The 27,839-nt window shown below is 38.4% G+C and overlaps 1 protein-coding gene across 2 annotated transcripts in view; it reads left to right on the top strand.

Moving 5' to 3' along the window:
* Window positions 1–6,148: 6,148 nt before the first annotated feature.
* Window positions 6,149–27,839, top strand: part of cep85l (centrosomal protein 85, like) — a 79,247-nt gene continuing 57,556 nt past the window's right edge. Inside the window, exons 1-2 of one of the 2 annotated variants that reach the window (XM_007255378.4) lie at window positions 6,149–6,200; window positions 18,552–18,710. In XM_007255378.4, the coding sequence (XP_007255440.3) occupies window positions 6,185–6,200; window positions 18,552–18,710 (175 nt within the window). In that variant the 5' untranslated portion in view covers window positions 6,149–6,184. Of the gene's footprint in view, window positions 6,201–14,637; window positions 15,103–18,551; window positions 18,711–27,839 lie in introns of those variants that run through there. The other variant, XM_007255377.4, reaches the window with a different exon arrangement.

Raw genomic sequence — 27,839 nt, 5'->3', positions numbered from 1 at the left:
GATATTGACTTTGTGTCTGTCTGGTGTTACTGAGTTAGCATATACCCCCTCATACCGGCCTTACATCATTCCTCTGGTATTTGGGACAAATCCACGGATTGATTTGTCATTTTTCCACATGATATATCGCTTAAGCGTCATCATCGTGATGTGCACATACGCAATAGTTACATGGCAGGATGTGCAATGTCACTTAGGGCAATTATATCAAACACATCATGTTGCAATGTTTTGATTCTTTATTCAAGAAGTAGATACATAGCGCTGTCTCTGTGTCTGTGTGAGTGACAGCAGGCTGCTGCTGCCTGAGAAGCCCCAGGGGAGGGGAGGAGTAAACACGAGGTAACCGCATGGCAATCCCAGATAAACGCTTATTTACCTTTAAAAAAGCCGTTTAAATTAGGGATCCCGGGGGGTCTTAAAATGTCTTAAATTGAAATCTGAATAATTAAGGCCTTAAAGTGTCTAACATTTACTGTAAATTTGTTGTGGGTATTAAATTTTCAGACTGTGTTTAATACCAGTGGGAAAGCACATACTAACTTTAGCAGCGAGTTAGCTAATGTTACCAGGGAAAGAAATAAGGTTAGCGGAGAGCTAGCTAACATTCGCAGCGAGTTAGCTGAAGTTACCAGAGACAGAACTGTGGTGAGTGGTGAGTTAGCTTTAACTTTATTGACTTCACATTTGTCCCTGAGGGACAAGGGTTATTTAGGCACCATCTTTCCTCAGTTGTCATCATTAAGTCCACAAAACTAACCAGACTAAATAGTCTCTTAAAAAGCAAACCAATAAAGTAAAACCTGCTTATGAAAAGTACAACTAGAACTCCTTTCTTATTGACTAAATCTAATTTAATAGCACCCTTTTGCTATAACAACATGTCCCTGTTAAGATGCGATAACAGAGGTTGCTTTTTTCGGTAGCTGGCAGTCAGAAAGTGTCAGCTGTTGGTGGCAGCTTGTAGTAACAGCAATTCAGTAAGGCAGGTTCAAATGGAGTTGCAAGTTAGAAGTAGGTTTGTCTTACAAGTGCCTCTATAGCTTACTTTCACTTTCCCTGCACTTCAGAAAGATAAGATGGAAAATCTGACTGCAGATGGAACACAAGTGAACACGTACACAGTTTAATCTACCCTTATATTTCCTTAAAAATATATCTTTTTCTTTTTTGCATTGATGTTTAACTAGTACTCAAACATAGTTTGCCAAGTTCAGAAAAAAGATACAATTAAACAAGCATATTTGAATAAAATAAAATCCTACTGTGTTTTTTTTTTTTAATCCAATGTCCATTATTAAAAGTCTAAGGAAGGAAAATGCAAATAATCACAGCTAACTGTACCATTAATCTTCAGCCCTATATTTAAAAAATCTGGTCTTGCTTCTGCCACAGTACCAGTGTTTTTATAGAGAATATCATCACTGTCCAATGAAAAACAAGTATCTCCCTTTTTTGTCAATTCTTAGTTTCCTACAAAATTTGAACACACAAATTGTTCCTCATAGTGTGTCCAAATTTCTTAATAAATGGACCAGCAGAAAGTCTCCAAAATGACCTGAAATTAACTCTTAAATTTTAACATTGACTCTCATTGAAAGTTAAGAAGCTTTTGTCTCCCTCCTTTAAAATTGGACAGCGACTGTATCATATTAAAAAGACTAAAGCAGTCATGCTGCTTCTGTTTTAACTTTTTATTAACTTCCCTGTGTTTCACTGGTGCCTCAGGCATAGAGCATAATATTACAGTAATAAGTAAACAGTAAGAAAGATGGAAAACCCCTTTCAGCAGTGATCTGATGAGCCTCTCAATCAGATACTTTAATCAAACCTCTCTTTTATGTTGACTGTAACGGATTATTGAAAGCATGCTTAAGATGCTGGAACTTTTTCTACAGCTTGTTGTGACAGCTTCAGTGAGCTAAACAACAGCAGTTTTATGTCAGAGACACATGTTTGAGGGAGTAGAAAGGATCTGTTCTGTTCCAGTCAGTTTGTGGTTCGGGTTGGTGTGAAGATCTGAGTTTTGTTCCAGTGATGCCTGAAATAACATTCTCTGCTCGAGGGTAAGTAGGATTTTTTGTTTACTAAGCAGGCTGCTGGTTGCTAAGTAATATAGAAGGTTTATTGAAGATGGTTTAGAAGCATTTACACTAGCTATAGGTTGGAGGCAGAATTAGCTGGGTTTAAAGTGATTCTGTCTGATTTAGCCATCTGATCAGTGTGTGTGTGTGTGTTACAGGTATAGCACAGATACATAAACACACACAGGGGGGTTCCTCATCTTGTTGTTACATGTTTGCTGTGGGAGCTCTGCAGGGGTGAAGCAGCTGAGCAACAGGACGGTTGCTAGGGTTGTGCAGACGGACATTATTTTCCACAGTTTGAAGTCTCCCCTCCTCCAACACATCTACAAAAGTCAGCAAATCAGTTACATTTGATGTGTCTTAGCAGAAAAAAAACTCTACCGGTCATTCAGCCCTCTCATAGCTCTAGACTGTATCTAGTTCCTATGCTGAATAAACATTGTTCCATTCATTCTAAAGACTATTTCTGTACATCAAAAAAAAAACATCACAAAATGAATGTTTCCTAATTTGCACTACATATGAATAGCATCTACTGTACATTGTATCTTGATTTAAAAAAAATAAATGTAACCACTTGAATTTGCACTCGGGCCCTGTCCACATGTGATTTGAAATTTGTATAGATTTTTTAAATAACCCGCCCAAAGTAGAATTTTTTTTCTTTATTTTATCTTTATGAATAGCTGATTTCACGCATGCTGCTGCATCCTTCTCAAATTTGTCTTTACTACCTGTATAGTGAACAACGTAAGTACATCTACATGCAGATTGCACTAAACGTATAATAAATATATGATAAGAATACTACTCTCTTGAGAATCGCAGAAGCAATCCGCTAAAGTCAGAGCACATCTGGCTTTTGTGCTTTTTGAGCTGCACAAGATGTACTTTTCCCGTTGTTATGATAGCAAAGACACACTGACACGCCATATATCAAACTGTGTGGTGCGTTGTTGACAGCTTGCCTATAGATCTCTAAAATGTGGACCAAGTTTTTTGATTGGAACTGGAAATACTGGCCTTCCCCCTGCAGAGCACTGAAATTTATCTAACATCCACACTCATAACATAACTTTGAACTTTGAACACTATTTGTGTGTTCATTGTTATAGTAGAAATGATAAACTGCTTTACATTTCATCTCAAGACTCCTCAAGTACTATTGTGGTAATCAGATAATCTGTCTGCTAGATTCTGCTTTGGATTGGATGTGTGTTCTTCAAAATTGAGCAATACGCACTCTGTCACTTTTAGGGAGTGACATTCTGCTTCCTTAAAAAAACACAGAGCCTTGTGTCATAATCAAACATGCAGTTTTCAACATCTTTTAAAGAGCAGCTGCAACAGACGACTGTCAGACTCTGTCAGACTGTCAGGCTGAAAACAGTGCTGGAGTTAAACACTACTGAAGCACTGCTTTAATGTGGCTATTCAGATATATCTAAGGTGGTGTGATGTTCTGGATTAGTTGCAGATGCCTGTAGATCCGTAATCCAGACCTCTTTAACAAACACTTAATAACTCTGTCACTGACCCAGACAGACATTGATCATTAGAGGAAGTACTTTAGGCTGGCCGGAGGCCTCCTGCTGGGCTTTAATAGGATGGAAGCACACATGGCTACATGTGCAGGACTTTATTGTTTATAAACTGTATTGTTTTCCACCAGTAGGGGGGGAGATTAGGGGCTAGACTGTTACACACAAATAGATGTGATCAAAGATTTACATACAATCCTCATGAACATTAATGTTGAGCTTGGTTGAAAGTTTTTTTTTATTTGCACCTTGACTGTTAACAAGCTTCAGGCAGAATTCTGGTTGAGTATGTAAGTTCAGATCTGTACAAGTACATTTCTTGGTTTCATCCGTATTTTCACAATGGTTGAGGTCTGGAGAAAGTGTGCTGGGGGTCCTTGTCCTGATGGAACACACAATTTTGTCCAAAGTCAACCATCTAGATCAACTATCTAGTAATGCTTTTATAACACACTTAACTCAAAAATAGGCTGTTTGGGACTCCGAGTGGTCCAGCAGGCTAAAGAGATTGCGAATCCTGTTGATGTAGTTCGCCATCAGCTTCCAAAGCCCTGAGAGAGGACAATTGGCCTTGCTCTCTCTGGGTGGGTAGATGGCGCTCTCTCCCCACATCACTCCAAAGGATGATGTCGATCAGCACGAGGCGTCTGTGAGCTGATGTATCGGAACCGAGTCGCTGCGCTTTCCTCCGAGTGCGCTACATCAGCAGCAGTTTAAAAAGAGGAGGTGGCGCTGACTTCACATGTATCGGAGGAGGCATGTGTTAGTCTTCACCCTCCTGGTGTGTTGGGTCATCACTAGTGATAGGGGGTATAGTCCTACTGAGTGGGATGGGTAATGAGAAAATGGGGCAATAATATGCTGTTAATCAGCTGACTAGTTGGATCCATTGTGTTGGGAGTAGAGCTACAACTAATGATTATTTTGATAATCGATTATTCGATTTATCTATTATGAGCCAACCATGAATCTCCTTCTCCTATGGCTGCAACATGCTTCCAGTTTAATGATGCTTTACTGCCACAGCTTTGATTGGCTTACTGTCCCACATGAAGGAATAGTAACTGTACTTATGTGTATAATAACATAGGTGTAATTAATCGATTATTTAATTAGCTATAAATTATTTTAAAATTCAATTTAAAATACATTTAATTGTTTAGTTGTTGCAGCCCTAGTTGGGAGAAAATTTGCTTTATGCTACTTTATGTATAGTTTTGGATAGTTTTGTGTGCTAGCTGTAGCCTGATGCTAGTGTGTGATCTGCTTGAAAGTTAGCAGTTTTGATGGTATTGGGGGGGAGGGGGGGGGTGTACATGCAAATGGTGTGACATGTATGGTTTGCACATCTGTACAAGCACCAGTAATGCTGACTGATATATATAAACAGAGTTTAGAACAACATATACTGCAATCCAGATAACATCTTTTTCAATGAAGGCCTTATTTCAGCACAACAATGCTAAACCATGTTCTTCACATGTTACACCAAAGTAGAAAAAAGAGTTTGGGTGCTAAAGTGGTTTACTTGCAGCCCAAGTTCACTGAAAACACCTGACTCATTAATAAATGGAAAATATGACACAGGAAACCCTGTAGTATTAAGCTGAAATCCTGTTTCAAGCATTAATTGGAAAACATTTCACATTTCACTGTCAAAAGTACAGAAATTGGTCTCCTTAGTTACAGTTAGGTACAGGATGTTGTTAAAAACACAAGGTGATGCAAGACAGCAGTATCACGACTCTGTCCCAATATCTTGAAATATGTTGCAGGTGTCAAATTTAAAATGGTATATATTTTTCAAAACCCAATACAAATTTGAAGCTTTTTTTCTTATATAAGAGTTGGTATTGTACTATTTTTAATTAAATATAGGATTTGCAAGATATGCACATCATTTTAATCTTGTTTTTAGGTTTCCTACAACAATTGGTTAATACTACTTTACACCAGTGAAATTATGTAGTTCCCACATCTTATAAAAAAAAAATATATAAATGCATTTATAATCAAAGGTTTGGACACATTGGACACCTATGTTGCAAAATGTCACATTCTGTAGTTTTTGTAAGTAGCCTATAAATAAGTGAACAAATCATCTACAGAACACATACGTCTGCCATGTGCAACAATTACGATACATATAAAATGTTTTATTTTGTGTAATTTTAGTTAATACACAGAAATCAACACATTTTATTTTGCATCATGTGTCACTTTGTTCTCTTAGTTACACTTAGAAAGTCTGACTTTTTATTTAAAACATTAAAATATTTCACAGAAATGTGTTGTTTATATTTGTTGCAGAACTATAATTGTGCTAAATAATACCCCTGATATCAATGATTTTAAGAGACTAAACCACACACCACTGCAATTACTCTACTTTGAGGAGTCATAGATATTTACACCATGTGGTTTTAAAAAGTGTGTGTAATAGGTGGTGTGTGTGCTTATTGGCTGAGAGAGTTCCTGTGCCGAGTTTCACTTTAGCTAACGTATGCTCAACCATCTCCACTTCCTCCCGCTGCTTCTGCATTATGCGCCTTTCTGATGAAGAAGCACAATTGTAAGTCTAATTCAATTTTTGTATTTGTTTGTATTTTTTTTTTGTTTCGTGGTATACAGTTAAACCTGGTGACAAGCTGCTTTACTGAGTCCACAGTATGAGACTAGATCACATGTAGAGCTTTGTAAACTTGATCTAGATACTGCAGCACACTGTGAGAGTTACTTCAGTTAGGTGTGTTATTCAGTAGCTAATATGAGACTAGTATGTTAGTTATTGGATTAGGAGAGAGAGGAATTGAGGTATGGGGGCACATTTAGGCTCTTGGATTTTAAAGGGGTTTAGCAGATATGTAGTTACACTAATGTGCATCTGTATATTTAACTTTTTTCTACTTTTCTACTTTTTTCTGATAAAAAGGGGTGGTCAGTTTGTCAACGTAAAAGATCAAACCTGAGTGGAATTAAGTAGTTTTATTGAAACTGGGTTTTATGATGCTCAAATGCTTTAAATAATGCAAAGCTAAAGACGTAGGAAAGATTAAAACCCCTTGAACTTTAAAGATGTATTATTCCAATTAATTGATAACCACTAGTTCAGCATTGCTTGTGGGGTCCCACAGGGTTCTACTGTACACTGTTAAAAAGTATATGTTGCTAAATTAACTTATAATAAAGTGCTTCTTCAGTTTGAAACTGAAGGAACCCCTTAACGTGATCTATGGAACCTTCAGAAAACATTAAAAAAAAACTTTTTATAAAGTATCATCAAAGCACCCTAAAGGTTCCTCCATAGTTTTAAACTGAAAAACCCAAACATTTCTCAAATAAATTAAAATGTAATGGTAAATGGACCTGCAGAAATGATGTTAATTGAGAAAGTATTGTAGTTATAGGAGAGATATACAAACAGAAATTTTATATCATATATCATATATCATATATCATATATAGTACATATATCATTTACAAAGTCAGATTTTCAAAAACAAAAACATTTTACACCAGTTCCAAACTCTAGAACATGTTTTTACAATGTGTGTTTTACTGATTTGAAAATGCTGTGCTATTAGAATCTATGGTACAGCAGTATAATCAGAGTCACAGTCTATTGACCTGGAAAGACTAATATAGGCTATTTAATCCTATATTTATTGCCTCTGGTCATGCACTGTTAATGAGAACGCAGTCTAGTGTATACCGGTCAATAAGAGCAGGAGCTTGCTGTTGAGTACTGTGTGTACTGCAGTGTCAGAGGCCTCTGTGAGGTTCTGGTGCTATGGCAGCAGTGTGTATCACACAGAGCCACTGGCTTCCTGGCTATGAGACAGGAAGTGGAGGGTTGCTGCATGCCTGCATGAGCTCGATAACATGCTTAAAAACACTGATTCTGGACGCCTTGTTGGCTTAAGGTCTCGCTTGACACATATATCCAGGCAGTGGCTGGGAATTTTACGTATCAAATACTGTTAAAGTTACTGCTAAAGTAGAGTTTGATGTGGAACACCAAACACTGAACCGTGCTGACCCCCTCCTACCAGAGGAAATGTTTTGTTTTTGTTGGTAGTGATAGTGCTCATTACTCTGAGATTAGGGCCGGGAGCCAAAAAGGCGGCTTTGTTCCACCAAAACATCATCTTTCATCATGACTGAAAGGCCTGTTTGCTGAGTTGATGACAAATACAGTAGAATTAGTGTTAATTGCAATGTTATCTCTCCTGGCACTGAATTGTTGTTTTAGCATTTTTACTGTGCAGTTTGTGTGCATCACTAAAAGCAGCAATAGCAGTGTGTTATTAATTGGGGACTGACATAAGGATTTTGTCCTTTCTAAGACTGTCAAATCAATTATACTGTATCAGCAACTGAGCAATCTGAGCACAATAAAACAAACAACAGAAATGGACTAATGGAAGGAAAATAATCTAGACTGGGGTGCCAAAATTGAGGTCTTGTGATTTCAGTAGACCAAAAACAAAACAGAACATTTGGGCCTAAATTGGACCAGATATTAACCTTAAGATGTAGGTTATATCTTGAGACAATACAAATAAACATGTAATGTGGTATGCCTGACAAACCACATTCAAAATTGTCCAAAAACAAAACAGAAAAAAATTGCAACATTTGGCCAAAGACCTAAAAATACTGAAGTTTTCTATTATTTTGCCACTTTTTTAAAGAGATTAATGTCTGCAAACAGCCATTCTTGGGTCATTCTCTGACACTTGACAAAAAGTTTTCTTACAACCGACATGTTTGCTGCGTTAACAAAGAGCATATCACTCCACAAGCCCCATTTGTTTGTCATTCCACACCATTTGTTGCAACCCTAATGTTAATTAAACTCTATGAAAATGGTTCTACAAGGGTACTAAACTAAAGGAAAAGGTTCTATATAGACCATTTGGATTTAGAAATGTATCTTTCCTTGTGAAAGTGTTCTTAGTTCATCATGTGCAATTATATGTTTTGTTTTGACCCTGTTTACATCTGGTCACTTCACTTTTAGTTTCTGAATTATATCTGGAGAAGGCACACACAGTGATAAAATGTAAAGGGACAGGTGAAGGTGCAAATAAAATACTGGTAAAACATGTTAAAAAGGCTACGCAGATGTATTATTACTGTTTTTCTTATTGTCCAGTAATTTAAAGAGCTCCATACAGAGCTCAGGCATCGTTGCTTTTTATCTGTGCATCAGTGCAGCATGATATAAAGGTGTTCCTGTTTGGTGCAGGTGCAAAAAGTTTATGTGAGCACTAAATTTACTATCTTCTTAGTTTGATTAATCATGCCTGTCATAGTTTTAGTGTTCTTACAAGAACTATTTTTGTTTTAACATTATATTGTTCCATAAATAACAATGATAGACATTATTGTTGTCATATTATGATGATAATATAATAGAATAATAGTGCAATAACACACTTTTTACAGAGCTTTGAATCTGTACATATTAAGAAAAAGCAGATATTGGAATTGGAATAGAACATTTTATAAATGTTCTAAATTAAATGAAATCACTGTTTAAACAAAGTCTGTATGCATGCACACAGTCATGTTAATAAGCCCTACTTACTAAGTGAAACATAATAAGCAATATGCAAATAACGTACAATAAGTTGAATTATCATGACAGGCCTGTATGGTTATATTGATGGTGAGCACCCTGACACTCCGCAGGTGTCACTAAAGGCCATAATGTGCCCCACTGATTGGTGCGTGTAATAAGGATGGGGAGGTTCTATTGGCTGTGCACTAACAGCAGTAGGATTGTAGTCAGCAGAGTGTGTTCTTTGTGCTGGGTGGTGAAGGGTGGTCTGTCTGTGTCAGTCGAGTGGGCCGAGGCTGCTGTCCAGAGCTGCTGCTGTGGTGGAGACAGTCAGTACTGTCTTAGACTGCCAGGATTCCCACTCTGCTCAATGCGTGTCTGCACACACCCACATGGGACAGATTCCAAACTCACAGGTGGCCATTTAGCAAGACCCAGCCTGCGCTGTAGATGGATGTTTAAATACTGGAAGTACAGTAATGGCTTTTGGGCATGTTATGTAAGTTTAAAGGAAAGTACAGCTCGACAGGAGTTCTCCACTGAACTTGTTTTGGAAGTGCAGTCAGGGCATTTTCCTGACAGCTGTCAAGAAGGCACACATAATAAATGTGATTAATAATGTAAACGGGGACTATTATGCAATCTCCCATGGCGTTATCTTTTGTAAAGCATTTCACTGGTAGTCCAAAGCTGACTTAGTTGAAGACATTTGTATCAGGGTTTTCAGGAGACTCACTTTTAGTATTTCTGCAAAAATCTGCAGGATATTTTTATTACACATCCAAAAATGTAGTCACTTTCTATATTTGAGGAAAAGTCACCTGGCTTGTGATACAGCTGAAACATTTAAAGGTGTAATTTATACATTTGGAATTTAATTATGCTTTTTGGGTTTGAACCTGTGTGGTAATAAAATTTGCTACATAAAAAAACAAATTGAAATCCATATATTTTTAGATCCAGATCCATAAATTCAATATCAATTTCAACATCAATTTTATATTTGGCCTAAATTAGTTTGTATCAAATAGATTTTAATGTATGGATCTGAATTTGTCTGATCACCAGCAAATTGTACCTCCTCACAGGTGAAAATCACAAAAATATGTTAAATTATAATATATATATTTTTTTTACATCAAGACTTTGTTCTGTCCGAGGTTTGGGAGCTGGCTTTCTTCTGTGCCCTGTGTGTATAATTGCTTCAAGGAGATCATTTACTGCAATGATCTTTTATAGTGTCACTAACACTGATGCACAATTCATGTGTTTGTATGTGTTGAATTGGCTTTTTTATGCACCAATTGCACTTGAATGCAAGTCTAAATGAGCAGTATTTGATTAATTGTGGGCTCATGGGTAATTGAACCAGAACAATGTTGTAATTATGTGTGCATGCTCTCTCTTCTTTGTGTGAAAGAGGGCTATTGTTGATGTGTGTTGATGCTGAATCTAGAGCAAATTAAAGTTGTAAATTCAGCTCATCACATTGCTAGCTTCCATCTGCATTACGAGTTAACTTCCAGAAAATATTTACTGTTTTAAATGTTTATTCTGTAAAAACAAAATGTCCAATTAACTATTAATAACTGGACACAGTTTTACAGGGTTTTACATTGAAAGAGGAACTAAGCAACAACAATGCCAAATATGTCCAAACTACATTCTCTGTTTTGCAATACAGATGTTGTAAAAAAAAATGATTTAGTGATCTGGGAATGAGAGGATTTTTTGAAATATGAGATTAGTTTAGGGGTATAGGATCCACATACTGTAGATTTTTTTGCTTTAAAAAATATTTTCTCCCCAGTTTAGACTAGTTCTTCCTTGTTAGCACTAAAAGGGTAAAGTCTAACACAACCCATCATGAAGGGCCACTAATGCAACATCTCTGGACAGCTGAACACACTTAGAAAATATAAACTGTCAAGTCTTTAGTGGCAGCTTATGACTGTGTTTACCTGCAGTTGTCATGCCAGTTAGCATCACACCATACAATGGATGCAATGGGGGAGAGAGGGAACCATCCAGAGTGAGTGTGACCAATAATGCTATCTTAGACTCCTGTGGAATCACCAGTTACCTAACTCACAACATCTCAATTAGTCTTTGGAAATATAACATTTTCTAAAATAATAACTTAAAGACACATTATACCTAAGGTGAAATTGTATAAGTAAGGGCATGCATTTAGGAAAGTGAACAAAATAACCAAAACACAGCATATTATTTTTTAGCTTTCTAATCTGCACCACCTTCTCTGTCAGGTGAATTTAATGTTATATGAAACCTCTGCAGAAGCTCATTGCTGTCTGCTTACAATATTTTGGACAGTCTCCATACTGGACAGTGACATTGCAAAATAAAGAAAGTCTTTCAATGGCTGGGCAAACTGGACTCTAATGTTCTCTCTGTCCTTTCATTTTAGAGCTGAAAAGTTGTATTGCTTCATGGCAGAAGATTGCCTCATAGCTATGCCTATGGACTAATGATCTGTGAGAAAGGTCAACACATTTGAAAAGTACATATCACTTGCCAAATTAAACAAAAACACAAGTACTTTTTTACTTTATAAATGTACAAATACACAATGCAAATGCAGCCAAATGTACAGTAAGTACTTTCATAAGGCTTCTTATTTCTAACAAGACGTTTTTAAGAGGGTACTTTCCTACAGTGCATTTATAACAAAGTGGGCAATAAAATATTTTAATGTCTTTGAGATTAGTTGTGCTAAAAGTCCTGTTCATGAGAATATCTTTGATATTGTATCATCAAATGTCTTAAATTATTGTGGAATTATATTTTTGCCATATTGACTGCCCTATTTATAAACTCTTAAATCAACATTTCGAGATTATTAATCAGTAATGACATGCATGTCCCTAAGTTATAAAAGTAGGGCGGAATATAAAATAAAAAATACATATATTTACTGAGATTTAGCATTATATGAGAGGTTCGTTCAACTTGATTTTTTTAGTGAAATAAAAGTGGTTTCCTTACAGCACTGCTTTTTGAACTGTAGCTAAACTGACCTGTTTTTATACCTTAAAGGTCTTTTGAATGTTTCCAACCATAAATGATTACACATTTTCCCTTAACATTCAAAAGGACTATTTTGCATTGTGTTACATGTAGTTATTGAGCAAGACACTTCAGTATTTAAATATTTAAGGAGCATAACCGTGTTCTTCTCAAGGTGTCAGTTCTCTAACCTGAAATACTTCCGACAGCTAATCACCTTGTGTCAGAGAACAGGTGCTGATGACCCTTAAATAGTTTAGCTGAAATTCTTCTGGAAAGAATGCACTAAGGAATATAAATGGTAACTGGTTACTATTTTTGTTTCCCAACCTTAAAATAGAGAGTGAATATCTGCTGTGAATTCCGGCAGTAAATAGCAGTCTTAATTAATTTTTCTCTAGGTAATTGTTCCAATACAGTTTTTTACATTTAAAAAACTTGCAAAGACTGTGTAAATCTTTAAGTTAAAGTAATAAACTCTCAGGTAAGACAATCTGAAAAAAAAAATAGAGCAAAAAAAGAGTCTGAAAGATCTGTGCTTGTTTCAGTCAAAACTAAAACGTTTATACTTACCCGAATCAGCAATGAAGGATGTAAAACAGCCTATGAATACATGTTTGTCATTTGTTTTAAGCTCACTTTGCCTGTTGTTCTCAGAACAGTATGATAAATCATGATAAACGCATGATTGTACATACTTAATAATAACTAAATAATTTATTCCATTATTTTATCTTCTTTATAAAGTTAGCTTTACTCTGCCAAATATAAAATTACTCCTTTGGAGCAGCTGTGTCGGGGGTCAATGCCTTGGTGTGTTTGGCAGGCATTTACATTTTATGATGTTTGGCGGCCTCCCTTATCCAGAGGTATTTGCAGTTTTAATAATGTTACCGATGTAGACAAAACGAGGCATTAGAACTCTTATTGGCCCTTGGCTGGGTGGGAAATCGGGATGTAATTGTAGCTAAAATGTTCAAAAAGGGAAAAAAAGAAAAAATTTGCTACTTTTATCCTGCACTGAGAAGTTTAGCTCTGAGCACACTTAGCTGAGTATGGTGACTGGAAACAGTGCATTGGAAAAGAGTGGAAAAGACACACAGGAGCTAGAGGACCTGTCCTACCTGGAGAGCGAGTGGTGGACCGAACATAATGCTGTGTAGGCACTGCGTGTCGGCTATAGGGTATGTTTGTGAAAGCACATCTTTAAGCCCAGTTTAGGCACTATGCTTTTCGTGATGTGGACAGCCGCAGCTGTGATTGGTCCGCAGGGCCTCGAGTTCCCGCCCACACATTCCCGCCTTCGCGGTTTAAACTGCAGAGTGACGCAGAGCCTGTGATATGCGCACGCAGAAGTATAAACTTGCTTTACTGTGTAGCACACTCTGCGTAGGCTCTGACGTAGGTTTGACGCAGAAGTATAAATTGGGCTAAATACACATGCAGAACTAGTGCATTATCACTTGATACGCATAGGATGTGGCGCAGGTTTAACGCATATTCAGCGGCATCAAGAACTCAAGAATCAAGAACTAATAGTAAAGTAAGTTCAACCTAACTGCTTTTTCCTTTCATTGAGATCAGTCAGACAGGTCCCAAGCCATTACTGAAGTATTTTCAAAGCACATTGTTTTTGTTTCAGTTTGTAGCCTACTGTTAACTTGTATAAACATACAGAGGAGTGAAAAATAAAATATGTTCATAATGAAGTTCCATTGTTATGAGGTTAATAAAAGTGAGGCTATGCAGAATGTCCAGGCTTTTTATTTATTTTTTTCACCAACTGTACCCAAAACGTACTGAACCGTGGGGTTTATACAGCGGCGTGAACCAAACCGTACATTTTCTGTACCGTTACACCCCTACTTCCTGTAGTTTTCAATTAATGAGAGTCTGGCTTCTGGTTGAAGGTATTTTGGACCATTCTTCTTTACAAAACATCTCCAGTTCAGTCAAGCTTGTTGGTTTCTGAGCATGAACAGCCCACTTTAAATCACACCACAGATTTTCAGTAATATTCGGTTATGGGGACTGAGATGATCATTCCAGAACGTTGTTCTTGCTCCTCTGCATGAATGCTTTAGTAGATTTTGAGCAGAGTTTAGTGTTTAGGGTCGTTGTCTTGTTGAAGTATCCAGCTCCGGCGCAACTTTCGTGACTGTGGCCCATTATAACAGAGCAGAAGTCCCCACTCTCAGTGCCAAGAGTTGAGTGACTGGGTTTTGCTGTGTTTGAGTCAGTGTGTGTTTTTGTGGAGCTGAACACTGAACACACAGAGATCCTCAGGGGGAAGTTCCTCACATGTGTGAACTGTTACTCAGGTACAGAAACTCAGGGCCTCGGGTTCCCTCGAGTCCTTGGTCTGCAGCCAGACAGGAGAGTGGGAGGAGCTCGGGAGCTCAGATTGCGCCTTCTCTCAGAGAGACACAGAGAGAGAGAGAGAGAGTGTGTGTATCTGTGTGTGTGTGAGTGAGAGAGTGTGTGAGACCACGTCCTTGCAATGCGGTCGCTGGAGAGATTCAGTCGGCTCTAGTTCAATAGATTTCCGACACACGAGTGATTCACAGCTCGGGGTCTCTCTGTGTGTGAAACAGGAACCCGTTCTCTCTCTATTTATTGTTTTTTTATGGTTTGTAGCTGTAATAGCTGTATGTGTGCAGTGTCTTACCGACAGTATGGATTTTAGCCTGACTTAGCTCGAGTGCTCCTCAGACCCGTCTGACTGGGTTCAGGGATTTTGGGGACTTCTCGCTCTCTCTCTGCACTGAGAAAAACAGCTCGCCTGTTCAGAGACACAGAGAGAAGGGAAAAAAGCTCATGAAATCGAGCGAGATGTGGGGCAGGAGCGAGTTTGAGGACGGACTGGACGCTTTTAAATCAGGTAAGATGTTCAGGATGTGCTTGTTTTAGTTTATCTCTCTGTATTCGTTTGGAGGATTAAAATCCAGTGTGGAGTAAATATGGTAAATCTGGCCGCGCGGCTGTAACGGTCTTTTTATTGTTAGCCAGTGGAGTTAGCATTCGGGCTAAAAGCCTCCAGCCTTCCCGCAGCTCCTGAGGGACTCGAACCTAGCTAAACACTGTGTGGCTCTCAGGGGTGGTGTGTGTGGTTTTGAGACCGAAAGCGGGTAACAATAAATAATTGTTAGTTATTACAGTAACGTTAAAGTCTTCACACTAACAGACTGAACAGCTTTAGCCTGTTAGCGCCAGCAGCTTCTGTTCACTGGAGCTGAGCTGAGAGACCGCGCTGCTACCACCACCGCTGGGGTTAGCTAGCTTGGCTAACGCTAACATGATAAGCTTCCCCTTCATAGTAAAATAACACGATAAACGGAGATAAATCAGAAGTTTACATACTGTCTCCGTCTCCCCACCACAGGAAAACCTCTCACTGGCGCTGCTATGTTAAGATTTTAATCATTTTTACTCGATAAGATAGATAAGACTACGTGTCTTGTCCTGCGCCTCAGTCTTTTCTAGAGGTTTTGTCACAGACTCACAGCTAGAGCGCTGGGGTCTGTAGCCCAACGTTATGGTTATTTTAGCTCGCTTAGCTTTAACGCTGTAAACATTTCAGATAAAAGACAATTTATACCAATAAGTAACAAAATACCACTGCATTTTAATAACCTATATGGCTTACATATGTTAGCCCACAGTTGCTACTGTGTAATAATAACTCTGTCAGCCAAGACCAGATAGAAACCTCTGGAACAGACTCTAGTTTTTACATTTAAATCCAGGTTTAAGACACAGTTTAGCAGTTCTGACAGTTCCATATAGCTTAAAAACCTCTTAAGCTCCATTAGTAAGTAAAGGAGCATAATTTAATTTTAATAACACTTGTACATATTTTGTTGGAAGATACCTCTTTATCTATATACAGCTGTGGAAAACATTAAGAGATCACTTAAGTTTCTCTGATTTTGCTTTTTATGGGTATATGTTTGTGTAAAATTAACATTGTTGTTTTATTCTATAAACTGCGGACAACCTTTTTCCCAAATTAAAATAGTCATTTAGAGCATTTATTTGCATCACAGTTTTCTGGGCTGGGCGATAAGTTGAGCTTTAAAGAATTATCGTTATATTTTCATTTGTGATTTAAAATGAGACTTCCCAGTTTATCTCTGCACAACTTTACCTTCCCGCTTACTGATACAAAGCCTATGTAAGTGCCTGTCTGAAATTTGGTACATGTAGCTTTGTCTCAGAAGTGTCTTTCTGTTGTTACCTTATAGGATGAAAAATAGTGATATATATGTTGTATACCACCTTTTTAAAAAAAAATATATATATATTGAGATATTAGTTTTAGTTCATATCGCCCTGCCCTACATTAGACCCCTCACTCCTCTTAGATTTATTAATTTTCTGAAAGCTTGTCTCAGGACAATGTTGGTGAAGTCTTTCGAAAAGTAAAGTGAGAAGGCATTTCTCCAGATGGACAAGTAGTCCAGTTTGCGGGGCACACCTCAGCTATTCTCAGTGTTCTTCTCTGGATTCAAATTCATTTCTGTCTATCAGAGCCAGAGGGATGTTAACTTCAGGTTGGTACTAGGGTGGTGTATTACCCCAGTGATAGGTACATTTCTGACTGACCTGAAAGAGTATGCTGAAAATCTGAAGTATTTTACTCCTGAATGAACTCGCTGTGCCTTGCTGTATTGTCGCCCAAGGCAAAAAGCTAGCTGCACGGCTTGTACAGTTTGTTGATTTATGGCCCAGCGAAAGCTTTAATGATAATTTGGTGGGCTAAGGTTTTGCTGACACTGACTTTTTGGAGAAAGAGAGAAAGTTAGAAGTTGGAAAGGTGCTTTGGGATAACTTGTTTTCCTGCCTTTGTCTTCAGTGTGTAATCTGCAAACCACACTCAATGTCCCTACTTAAAAGAGAGATGAGATAATACTGTGTTTTTGTTGGTAAGGATACTAATATTAAAATGGACTGGTATGTTTCTACCAAGGTAGAAAATTAGCTGTTTTTGTTTAAAGTAAATCACTTAAGTTCAAAGCACTGAAACACCACACCCACACACAGCTAACACTACCTTATCACACAACGCAAGTGCTGTTTTAGGATAGATTTGTAAAATGGTTGAGTTATATTTAATTGTTTTATGCTGCAATTGGTCCACATTCAATGCCCATGTAGTTTGATGTCAAACTAATACTAAAATTAATGTTGAAATACTAATAATACGATTGTGTAAGTGTACCTATAATAGAGGCCCTTGTACCTTTTCTGCATTCTGGCTGGTCCCAAAGAAGACAGCCTTAATGACTGTGCCTAACCGGATTACTCCCTAAAATAGATTAGGCTAGCAGATAAAGGGGACATGCTCTCCATTGGAAGAGTGTCCGTTTGGATCGCTGTTCCACACCTGAACTCGTCCTTCTTTTGTCCTTGCTGTGTTTTAATGAAGAGCAGCTGAGGTCAGAATGTGTGGGGAAATTCTTGAATTTACTCTTAAGCGAGTGTGGCTGCGGATATGTAGCAAGCATTTCCTACTTGCTTCTTAATGTCCTACTTGCTTCTTTAGGGTGAGGGCACCTCTTGTTAGTCATTATTTAGTGGATGTTGAAGAGTACAGCTGTATCAGTTTGGCCATAGGGTTTACTTTGACCTAAAAAAAAAAAGTAATTCTTGACATATAAAAATGAATCAAACTATATATCAGCAGTGATGTAAAACCAGCTTGGATTTATAGCTTTCTGTTCATTGGTAGGCACATTTCAAAAAGAAAGGCAAACAAGTTAGCACCTTAAAGCAACGTTATTATTATTATTATAATTATTATTAGTATTATTGTATGTCAGGATGCTCTTGAAACAATAGGATTTTAGCTCTTGCTCATTATTATTCATACATGCAAACATATCGCCTCTGATTTGCTAACAACACCAGGAAGCACAGACGAGACAGACAACAGTTAGAAACGTTTTAAAATAAAGACATTTTTACAACTTTGCATTGTGATATATCACCTTACAACATGTGTAATGCCCTGCTAAGTGCAGTATGGTATAACATGTTATAGCATTCTGTAATACAGTGTGCTAGAGTTTAGAATGGCAAAATACAGTATTATATGGTAGAGTATGGTATGGCGTGTCATGGTATAGTACATATATGATAACTTATAATGTAATATAGTAGTTCATTTTCCTAAATCATCCTCTATTATCTCATTTAAAAGAATGCTTTAACTGATGTCATGACCTCTTCTCTCTGTCTCCAGTGGTCATGCTGTTCTTGTTTGGTGTGCATCTCTTGTAGCTGTGAGCACTGTCTCTGTGGTGACTGTGTACTCTGTTTGTTTTCTAGGTTCGAGCACATCCTCTCCTGGATGGGTCCCAGGCTGTGATTCAGCATGGCAGGGCTCTTCCTCCACCACTACCAGCAGTAATCGTGGAAGACGTCACAGTGCCGCTTCGGACAGTGGTGACACGGGCATAGGCACATCCTGCTCTGACAGCGTGGAGGGTAAGCCTCAGCACCAATCACTGACCTTTCAAAAGAATCAAAGTTCTGATTTGCTCTAGGCCATTTCTTTGCTACAGTAAGATTTGAAACCTTGGTTATAGGTTGCTTTTGAGCTGCGAACATTGCTGTTCACTTCTTGCACTCATGAAATTCTTGCAGTTATGAAATGGCCTATACAGATAGAAGTTTTAAAAATAAGTAATAGCCCAGCTCCTTCTGTTTTGAGACAGCAAGGCACAGCCTGAGATAGCATCTTAGGAAGTCAACTCTAAATTGGCCTTGTATGACAAAAGTAGAGCATTTCCTGTTCTTGTTGGGTTTAGTTTGTTGAATTGAGGCAGTTGCCTTTTCTTTGTTTGCTCTTTTCCACTGAGGCCTGTTTTATAGCACAAAGAAACTAGCTAAAGCTGAACACAAACATAAGTAGCCTTTTTGATCATTGTGCATGTTGGTCATTGTGCAGTTTTGGCCTAAAGATACCTCTTTATAGACCAGACCTAAAACACTAGTAATGTCACACCTAAAAATACTAAATAGAAAGATTATGTTTATTTTAAGGGTGGTGTTTTGTACCATAATCAGAAGGCTGAGTATACTCTTAACGCTTTTGCCAAGTATGCGCTGCATAGTTTGGTATCTTACAACAGGCCAAAAAGTGATTCATATCAAATTATCTCATTCTTTCATTATTTCCCCTCCTCTGTTCCTAACTGCCTGACTATACTGGTAATGTTTTTAGATTCTCATATTCACTTTTATGTATTTTGACTATAATAATGCACATGGTTGTCAAAGCAGATCTTTCTGTTGAGCAGTGAGACTGCATATTACATTAAGAGGGCAGAACAGAGGTGTGGCCTGCTCGTAAAGTTGACGTTTCTGCCCAGTCTGAACACCAGAGAGATCAAGGGGTTGTTAAGTTCTCCTTTAGCACTTCTGCATTTGCTCTTAGACAAACAACAAGACAGATGTTCCTCCCTGTGTGCCTCTGGTGCTCATGCTGATAGACTCTTTGTCCAGTAGACCACAAGACCAAAGCTTAATTCAGCCACAACAAGACAAGCCTAAACTGCCTTAGGACGAGTCAGACAAAGCAAAATGCAAAGCGCTTAGTCTGGTAACATTTGGCACACTGGAATAAAAATCATTGCAAGACCTAGTTTTGTTTCTATAATTAGTTCAGACTTGGGGTATAAATTTGCATCTCTCTGTGCACATTTGAATCATAATACAGCAAAGTCTCTGCTAGACATTGCTCCTGTTTGCCAGATGCTGACTGATGAGCAGGGTGGGTTTTCTCTCCCTGCTGCATTTTCAGTTTACCCAATGGAGGTTTGGTTACTGTAGGAACCGTGTGAGTACATTATGGCACTCATCGGCTTTTAATTGGTGCTGGGCGCAGTGGGGGATTTGAGCTGCGCTTTCCACAAAGCATTGCACCCTCACTTTGTTCTGACTTGGGCCTAAGTGTGCAGTTGTCAACACCCACCCTGCTTGTTTGTCTTCACCTAGCTCCATCATTCTGCTTGGTAACACTTGATTTAGTTTTCAATAGCACAAATAAGCTTTTGATGCTTTTAATTCCTGTTTTGACAATCTGTCAGACTGTGTTGAATTGAAATGTATCATACAGTATTGTATCTGTTGTAAATAATAGTTATTTGGTGTTTTTTTAGCTTGTGATAACTTTTTAGCACTCTGTAGCTCCTCGCTTTAACATGAGATTGAGACAGTCTAAATAGTTTCTATTAACACCTTATTATTTTATGCTTAAACAAGAACTGCAGTTTTTTTTTGTAGCAAAAAAACTCAACAACGTACTTTTGTTTGTGACAAATAATCAGGAGAGTGCTAGTAAAGAATCACAACAAAATTCAAAAGATCTCAAACTTGGCTAACTGCCTCTTCATTAACCTTTAAAATACTTGAAATTAGACTTATCTATACAGATACTTGGTTATGATTATTGTGATACTACCCATTCCATTTCAAAGTCAAGTCACTGTAGCTGTGATATCAGGACAACCTTGGTGTGGAGGGAATCGATGGTGATCTGTAGGCTTCAGGGAGGCCAACTCAGGCCTGGCGTGCTGATGAGCTTCTGGCTCATTCCCATTGATTACGGCACGTGGACTGGAACCTTAATTGATCTCATTATCGTCAGTGAAATCAGTGAATCTGTGACTGCAGGATCAAGGTCATGTCCAGAGCCTTGGGCTTCTCACACAGTCCATGGCCCTGTCATGACTGTGCTTTTGCTAAAGCTTGTGACAACCAAGAGATGCCTCAGAGCATCCAAAAAGCAATGTTTTCCTCCTAAAGCCTTGCACAAGCTATCGTTAGTGGAGATCAGGCTTGAAGCAGTCAGCGAGAGCTGGCCACAGAAGTAGGGCAGATCAGCCATGAAAATGTCTGTAATCACTGCGTAGGAAGAGGAGCTGTGATATCACTGAATGGTACAGAAAACATCCATCCTGTGGATGAAGGAGATTTAGGAAAGAGAGCAGTGAAGTAGGCCAGAGTGCTTTCTGAAAACGGTACCAGGCTGCTGGTTTGTATTGACTTATAGGCTTGATATATTTATTAAGGCTTTTAAAATGAAATAAAAAAAGCATTTGGGATATGATGTGCCAGCTTAATGTGCAAGGCCATTTTTTTCCCAGCGAAACATAGTGAGGGAGCACTATGTCAGTTATTTAACTTCTATCAGATTACAGAATGAAGTACAGGTTGTACAGAGATCTGTCCTCAGTCTTCAAAACCTTTCAATAAAAGTATTACATGCGTTTTTTAAAGAATAAGCCTCTTTCTGTATGTCTCATGGTGCTCTACAGTACTTCTGAAGCTCTTTCTTCTGAAATCTTTCCTTCGGGAGGAATCGTGTGTGTGCGGACACAGTAGCTCTAATCCACACGAAAAGGATGTTATTTTGGGAGCCACTACATAATCACTAGCCTACATCTAGCCTATGCTTTGGAATTGGTTTATCCCCATCACACTCAATTTTTCTATGCTCTGGCATGCATACTGTTTTCTGGTATAGACAAACTTCAAGATACTATACAGACAGAAGTTAATGACCAGTGTTCCATACATTTTTGGCTCTTGTTTCATATGGATGTTATGAAGTCTCTGTATGATCTTTGTAAATATAACAAAGGCTGTGTACACTTTATATAATTTGCTTTTTAATATGCTCAGCTCATGCCGATGCTGGCTATTCTTCTCCAGTGAATTGCGTAATGAGACGGTAGCCTCATTCCAGTTCATTAGTGACTGCAGTATATGTCTATGCCTGGGGACATGTCCTGCATTGGGGTCACTCTGGTTTGTCCAGTTCTGAGTCAAATCTCAGCACAAGTGACCCAAGATGCATAGAGAATCCCCAATCCTATTGGCTAAAAATGACTTGTGAATTCAGTGTATAGTCTTCCAGACATGATGTTGCTTTAAATATAGGTCAGGTTAGCTAGTATGTTAGACTGTCTGTTGTAAACATGCGCTAGGCTCTGTGTGATAAGTGCAGTCAACTGAAAGTAGAAAGGAGTGTCTGGTGAACATCCTGTCAGATGTAAGGCATTTGGGGATGATTTGACTTAATCATGTATGGACTAGGACTGCCCATTGTGCTACTGTTAGTCTGCTGCAGATTTACCCCTCTAAAGCACCATTAAGGATTGTATTTTCTGTAGTAACTTATAACATGATCAGGATGTATCATCATGTATTAAGGTAACGCAAGTTTTGACAGCAGAGCTTCAGGCAGTTTGTTCTTATTTGAACTGTGTGGTACGTTGCGGAAATCTGTGTGGGATTAAGCCTCCTGAACCCAGTCCCCAGTCCTGTTTTCACGCTTCGGGTTGCCCGGTATAGACGACAGCATGCGAACAGTGTCCTGCAGCCATGAACACGATTGAACTGGCTATTTTTTTTTGCTAAACAGGTAATCACTGAGCTTCAGTAAGGTTTGCTAACCATGGGCATTTTGGACACTGCAAACTGATACATTTACTGATCAGTTAAAGAGTAAGACTTATCATTGCTTGCCCCTGTGTGTCAAGCGGGTTCGCATCTAATGTTTGGACTCCTGCAGCCATTTGACACACTCGCATTAATTTCTGATTGTTCCTTTTAACTGTAATCCATCATACCTTACTACATGATAATAGAATATAGTTTTATTTTTATATGTCCCTACCCTTTTAACTTTAGTATATTTTTACCTCTTTTTGGCCTGTGGTTCACTACAAACATTTCCCCTGGGACACCCTTGGCATACAGCAAGGGTGCATAATACTGGTTCTGATATTTATCCCCTTGTAATGTCAACCCTTATTTAACACACCTGATTCAAAAAATGAAGGATAATCTACATCTTAAAGCCAGATATGTCAGGTCTGACCAAGCAACTTTACCAAGACCCCTGAGAGGAGGTCCAAAATAATCTCTGGAGGGATTTGTTTGTAGTGAGAACATGATCTGACCTCAATCTGACCCAACTATCAGGTGTACTCTTCAGGTTAAATGGCTCTCACAGTCAGGTGTGCTTTGTATTGTGGGAGGCAGCAGAGCATGTAAGGATAACTGGCCGTTTCTGCCATTGTTCCCTTGTTGTCAAACATGTACAAAGCTATCACATGCACTTAAGTTTAAGCTACATGGCTGTTCAGATGTAGTTTAATCTGATTTATTACCCAGATAATTAGTGCAGCTATAAACTAATGCAGTCTCTGCTGCTGCTCCATGCTAAAGTGCAATATGTGCCGGTCTGTAACACAGGACCATCTTCCTGTATTTACTTTCTTTCTCTCTGACCAATAAGTAGAGACATTGTGCTCAAGTAAATGTGTTGTGATACATTTTGTTGCACTTGTGTGTTTTTTTTCTCATGTAAACCAAACCAAAATGGAAAATGTTCCGAGTTGAACAACTTTTTAACTGATTTAGATCTGATAAACAAAATGTAGGTGTGATTATACCCTAAATTGCACAGATATATGCAATAATTCAGAACACAGGACATTTTTCCTTTATTTATTTTCCAGAGAGGTCTAGGGGAACTAGATTTTGAAATGCCTTTATTAATGTTATGTCTGTCTTTCATCCTTAAACTAATGTTCTCTTACATATAGCTCACTGGAGACTGAATTGAAATGGAATTGTTTAATTCTTGTCATCTTAAGTAGTCCTCACTTTTCTCTGATGTAAAATGTAATCCTTGGAGTGTCACCTTTTTCTCAAACCTTGTTTGGTCAACAGTTAACAGGAATATCTCTGTTCATACACAAGGTGGTCTTTTAGAATCTCCCCTTTATACCTAAATTAGCTGCTTAGGTGACCTAGAACAAGTTGCAGGAAATTCCTCTCGTTTTGAACCAGGCCATCTCCTGGCCCAAGTCACTAATTATATACATCACTGTGGAAGGACTAGCTTCCTATAATTACCCCTGGGGTGCCTATGGCTTCATTTGGGTGTTCCTGAATAACGCAGGCAGGAACACGGTTTCATTCTTGGTTAAACCTCTGGAGTCCATGTGGCCCTGACGGGGGATGGAAAGGGCTGAGAACGTTCACTCTCAAACTGTTAGGCAAATTCACAACGGTTATCTACCTTTTACTGTGCTAAGAGGCAACTGTAACTCCTCTTTGTTGAACATTCACACTTGGATGACTCAGTGTATGTATTCTCTTAAGTTGCTTTAAACATTTAAAGGTCCTAAAAGTACTGAAGAGCAGTTGCCTTGAACGTCTTTATCTTCTGGGTCCTCTTTATTAGCTTGCTGATGGATCTGCTTGCTGATCTTCTTGTCTTATTTTGGTTCATGGAGACATCCGTTTCCACTCTGTGCTTATGCAATGGAGGCTGAGTGCTGGCCATCAGCAGGGTGTCGGGTATCTGCGTGAGGATCGTCGGTGATGATAGGCAACTTGAACCACATGACTTATTGGCCAAGAATACACATGGAGACGGCCAACGACATGCAGGCAAGCATGCCACAGATGCTCCCAAAGCAGCCTAAAAATACTGGATCCCAGAAGGGGTGAGCAAAGCTCCGTACATTCAGTACTTGTGTTGCTTTGTATTGTTTTGAATTTACCTGCTTTCCATTGTGTTATCTGTAGTGTACTGTCCTGTGCTAGTGCTAGACTATTTCAGTGTGTTGGATTCATATGGATCATTTTCTAGTCCTGTTTGAGAGGATGGTGGTTCTGAAAAGGACCTGTCCCTCCCCCTTTAGCAAATATAATTTGCCAGCACCTCACGCTCTGGTGTGGATTACCATTCTGAAGGTCTGGCTACAGTGCTTTGGTAAAGTGGTTAACTTAATTGGGGAGGGGTTGAGGGCGAACAGTCACCAAATCTCTTTCTGATCCTAATCTAATATCCTTTCCCAAGAGGAGCATCAGCAAGATTCAGCTTCCCTTGGATGAGATTTGGGCTAGATTTGCTTAGTGCTCAGTCTGATTAGCCAGTTGGGAGTCGCTCATTACCACAGGACAAGGAGGGGGGTAATGTTGTTAGGCCATGATGGAGGGGGTTATTGTTTAGGATAGACCTCCCCTGCCATGTCCCTCGTAACCCCCACCCTGGAACATATTGACACACCAGCTGCTGCCAACCCGTCTGCCTAATGATAGGTTTAGGGCCTGAAACAAGCAATGGGTTCACTTCTCAAGGACATTAACTACACATAGACTGTCTAAAATAATAGACTGCATGTGTTATTTAGGCTACGAAGTGTACATGTGACTGTCAGCTGAGTTATTATAATATGCACTGTTGCGAGCATAGATACACTATAAACAGTAACTACCCTGCTTCACCCTGTTTGCTTACATTGTTCACCACTTAATAATGAATAGAACATATCGTAATTGTGGATGTTCTAATCTGATCTTGTTCGTTTAGATCAGGTTTAATCCAGGGATATTGGAATGACTCAGGCATTAGCTATTATAAACCTGATACAGTTCTGATTGTTTATTTTTACCACTTTGTTCTAGTAGCATAATGAGGATTTGATGGCAACATGAGTTCAAGAGTGAACATGCTACAGGGTGTCTTTGAAGTGCATTGTGTAATCTGATCGCTTTAACCACTGTTGGAAATGGTCAAGGATGCATATGAGGACAAAACGAAAAAAAAAAAAAAACAGAATATTTGTGGAAGTAAAGTGGATTCTACTTTCATACAGTTGTAATGATGTTATTACATGGCTGCTGTGGCTTCCCAGGGGGTTGCTATGCAGTTGTCCACAGTGGTTGCCATGGTGTTACCAAGTTATTGCTGTGGTGTTATAAGTGTATCTTTGTTACATCTGAGGCATGGAAAAAACTGTGTACCTGTGTACCTGTATAAAAATGTGTACCCACATCACACACTCAGTCCAAACAATCTGTGTGGGAATGGTATAGATAACTTGAACTGTGGGACAAGCTGCAAAACCAGTCAGACAAATAATAATAATAATAATAATAAGAAAAAGAAGAAGGAGACAAGAATATAAATTAAGTTTATTATTACATTTTCAATGCAGCCACCCATATTGAAAATGTTGAAGTGCCTCAAAGTGTTCTTGACAGTAACAAAAAACTGCCTATATTACCCAAATTGTAATAGCATTGGCTGTTTACTGTGTTAAAGAAGTATTTAAAAAAAAAATATATATATATATTTCCAATAATAATAATTATGATGAAATGGTTGTTATGTTAAAATAAATAAACAGGGATTTATTTACTTCACAGCCTTTAGAAGAACAACAGTGTTCTGCCAGGCCTGCCTTTCTAAGGACAGGCTTCGGGTGCTAACACATGACCGGCTGATTGATAATGCATTTGCAGCCGTTAAAAGTGTCCTAGCTTTTTGTGCCCTGCACAAAACAAGACACAGAAAAAAAACTGTTAGTTTATTTTTTTGTCTATTTATGGTTTCATTGTTCTCACACTGCTGTATCATTTTCTGATGTTTTGCATTTTCTGTGAGAAATTGTTTGTTAGTTAGTCCTGAGATTCTGAATAACTCAGTCTGCTCCCTCAGCCTCCAACGAGCCTGAATATCCAGTGTGACTAGTAGGTCTGGATCTGTGACTGCCCAGATTGATGGCGGTTAGTATAATAACCCTGGAAGTTGTCAGTGAAATTTGCAAATTATTGCAAAGATTTTGCCATTAATATTTTCATACTAACAAATGTATCTAGAATAAACTACTAGAATACACTTTTGTAACATTTAATCAACTTAGAAGTTATTAAATTACAGTCAAAATGCTACCCTCTGTGGTTAACCTTGGTGTTCAAATGATTTTGTGTATTCTTTTTACCATAATATTGTTTACCATTAAGAATTATCATTTTGACAATGTGTAATGATTTATCATTTCTGTAATGTAACAGCAACCCTAATACCTATTCACTTTTGGTTTCCTAAAAAACATTACAGTGAAAGGCTCCATAAACATATCTCTAGCTTTCATTCAATTAAAAGGTTTATGGAACCAAAAGTGATTCCTCTGTGGCATTGCTTCAAAGAACACATTTGGCGATGAATAAAGGTTTAGGATTTGTCAGATATGATTTTCTATCATAACAAACGTTTCAGAAAACCACTCTTGACTCCTTGATGACAGAGTGTCTGATAACAAGTTGTGATCTTTGTGTGTGCTCCATGTGTGGCTTTCTAATTATACTTAAAGTAAACCCATAGGCACATCCAGCTCTGCCCTTTTTTAATTAATAAGTGTTCCTGGATCTTAACCCTAACCCTCTGAAACGACAGACTTAGATAAAAGATGTGTGTGTAAACATAAATAAAATACATTTACATCCTGTGTACATATTCATTCAGAGTAAGTAGCAAGACTGTGTTGAAAGCAGGGCTGTCTGTGTTACAGTTGATCTGGATTGCGAGATTGGGATTTCTGGGCGGAGTTGGGTAATTTTCTGAAGAATGTGATAGTTTGTTTGGATGAGCTGACTCAGTATCTTTTTGTCTTAGACAACTGAGGGATTGATATTAGGCAGTACTTGCTCAGTGCTTTCTGACTCTTTGTGGGTTTCTGTGGAAACGGAATAGCCATCCCTTTCTTCCTCTGTTAGAATGCTTGACTGGATCTGTTGTTTGTTTAG

Source organism: Astyanax mexicanus, chromosome 1, assembly GCF_023375975.1.
Source record: "Astyanax mexicanus isolate ESR-SI-001 chromosome 1, AstMex3_surface, whole genome shotgun sequence".
In the NCBI taxonomy this organism is placed as follows: domain Eukaryota; kingdom Metazoa; phylum Chordata; class Actinopteri; order Characiformes; family Acestrorhamphidae; genus Astyanax; species Astyanax mexicanus.
The sequence above is the reverse complement of the archived record's forward strand: the minus strand, read 5'-3'. Positions and strand labels throughout refer to the sequence as shown.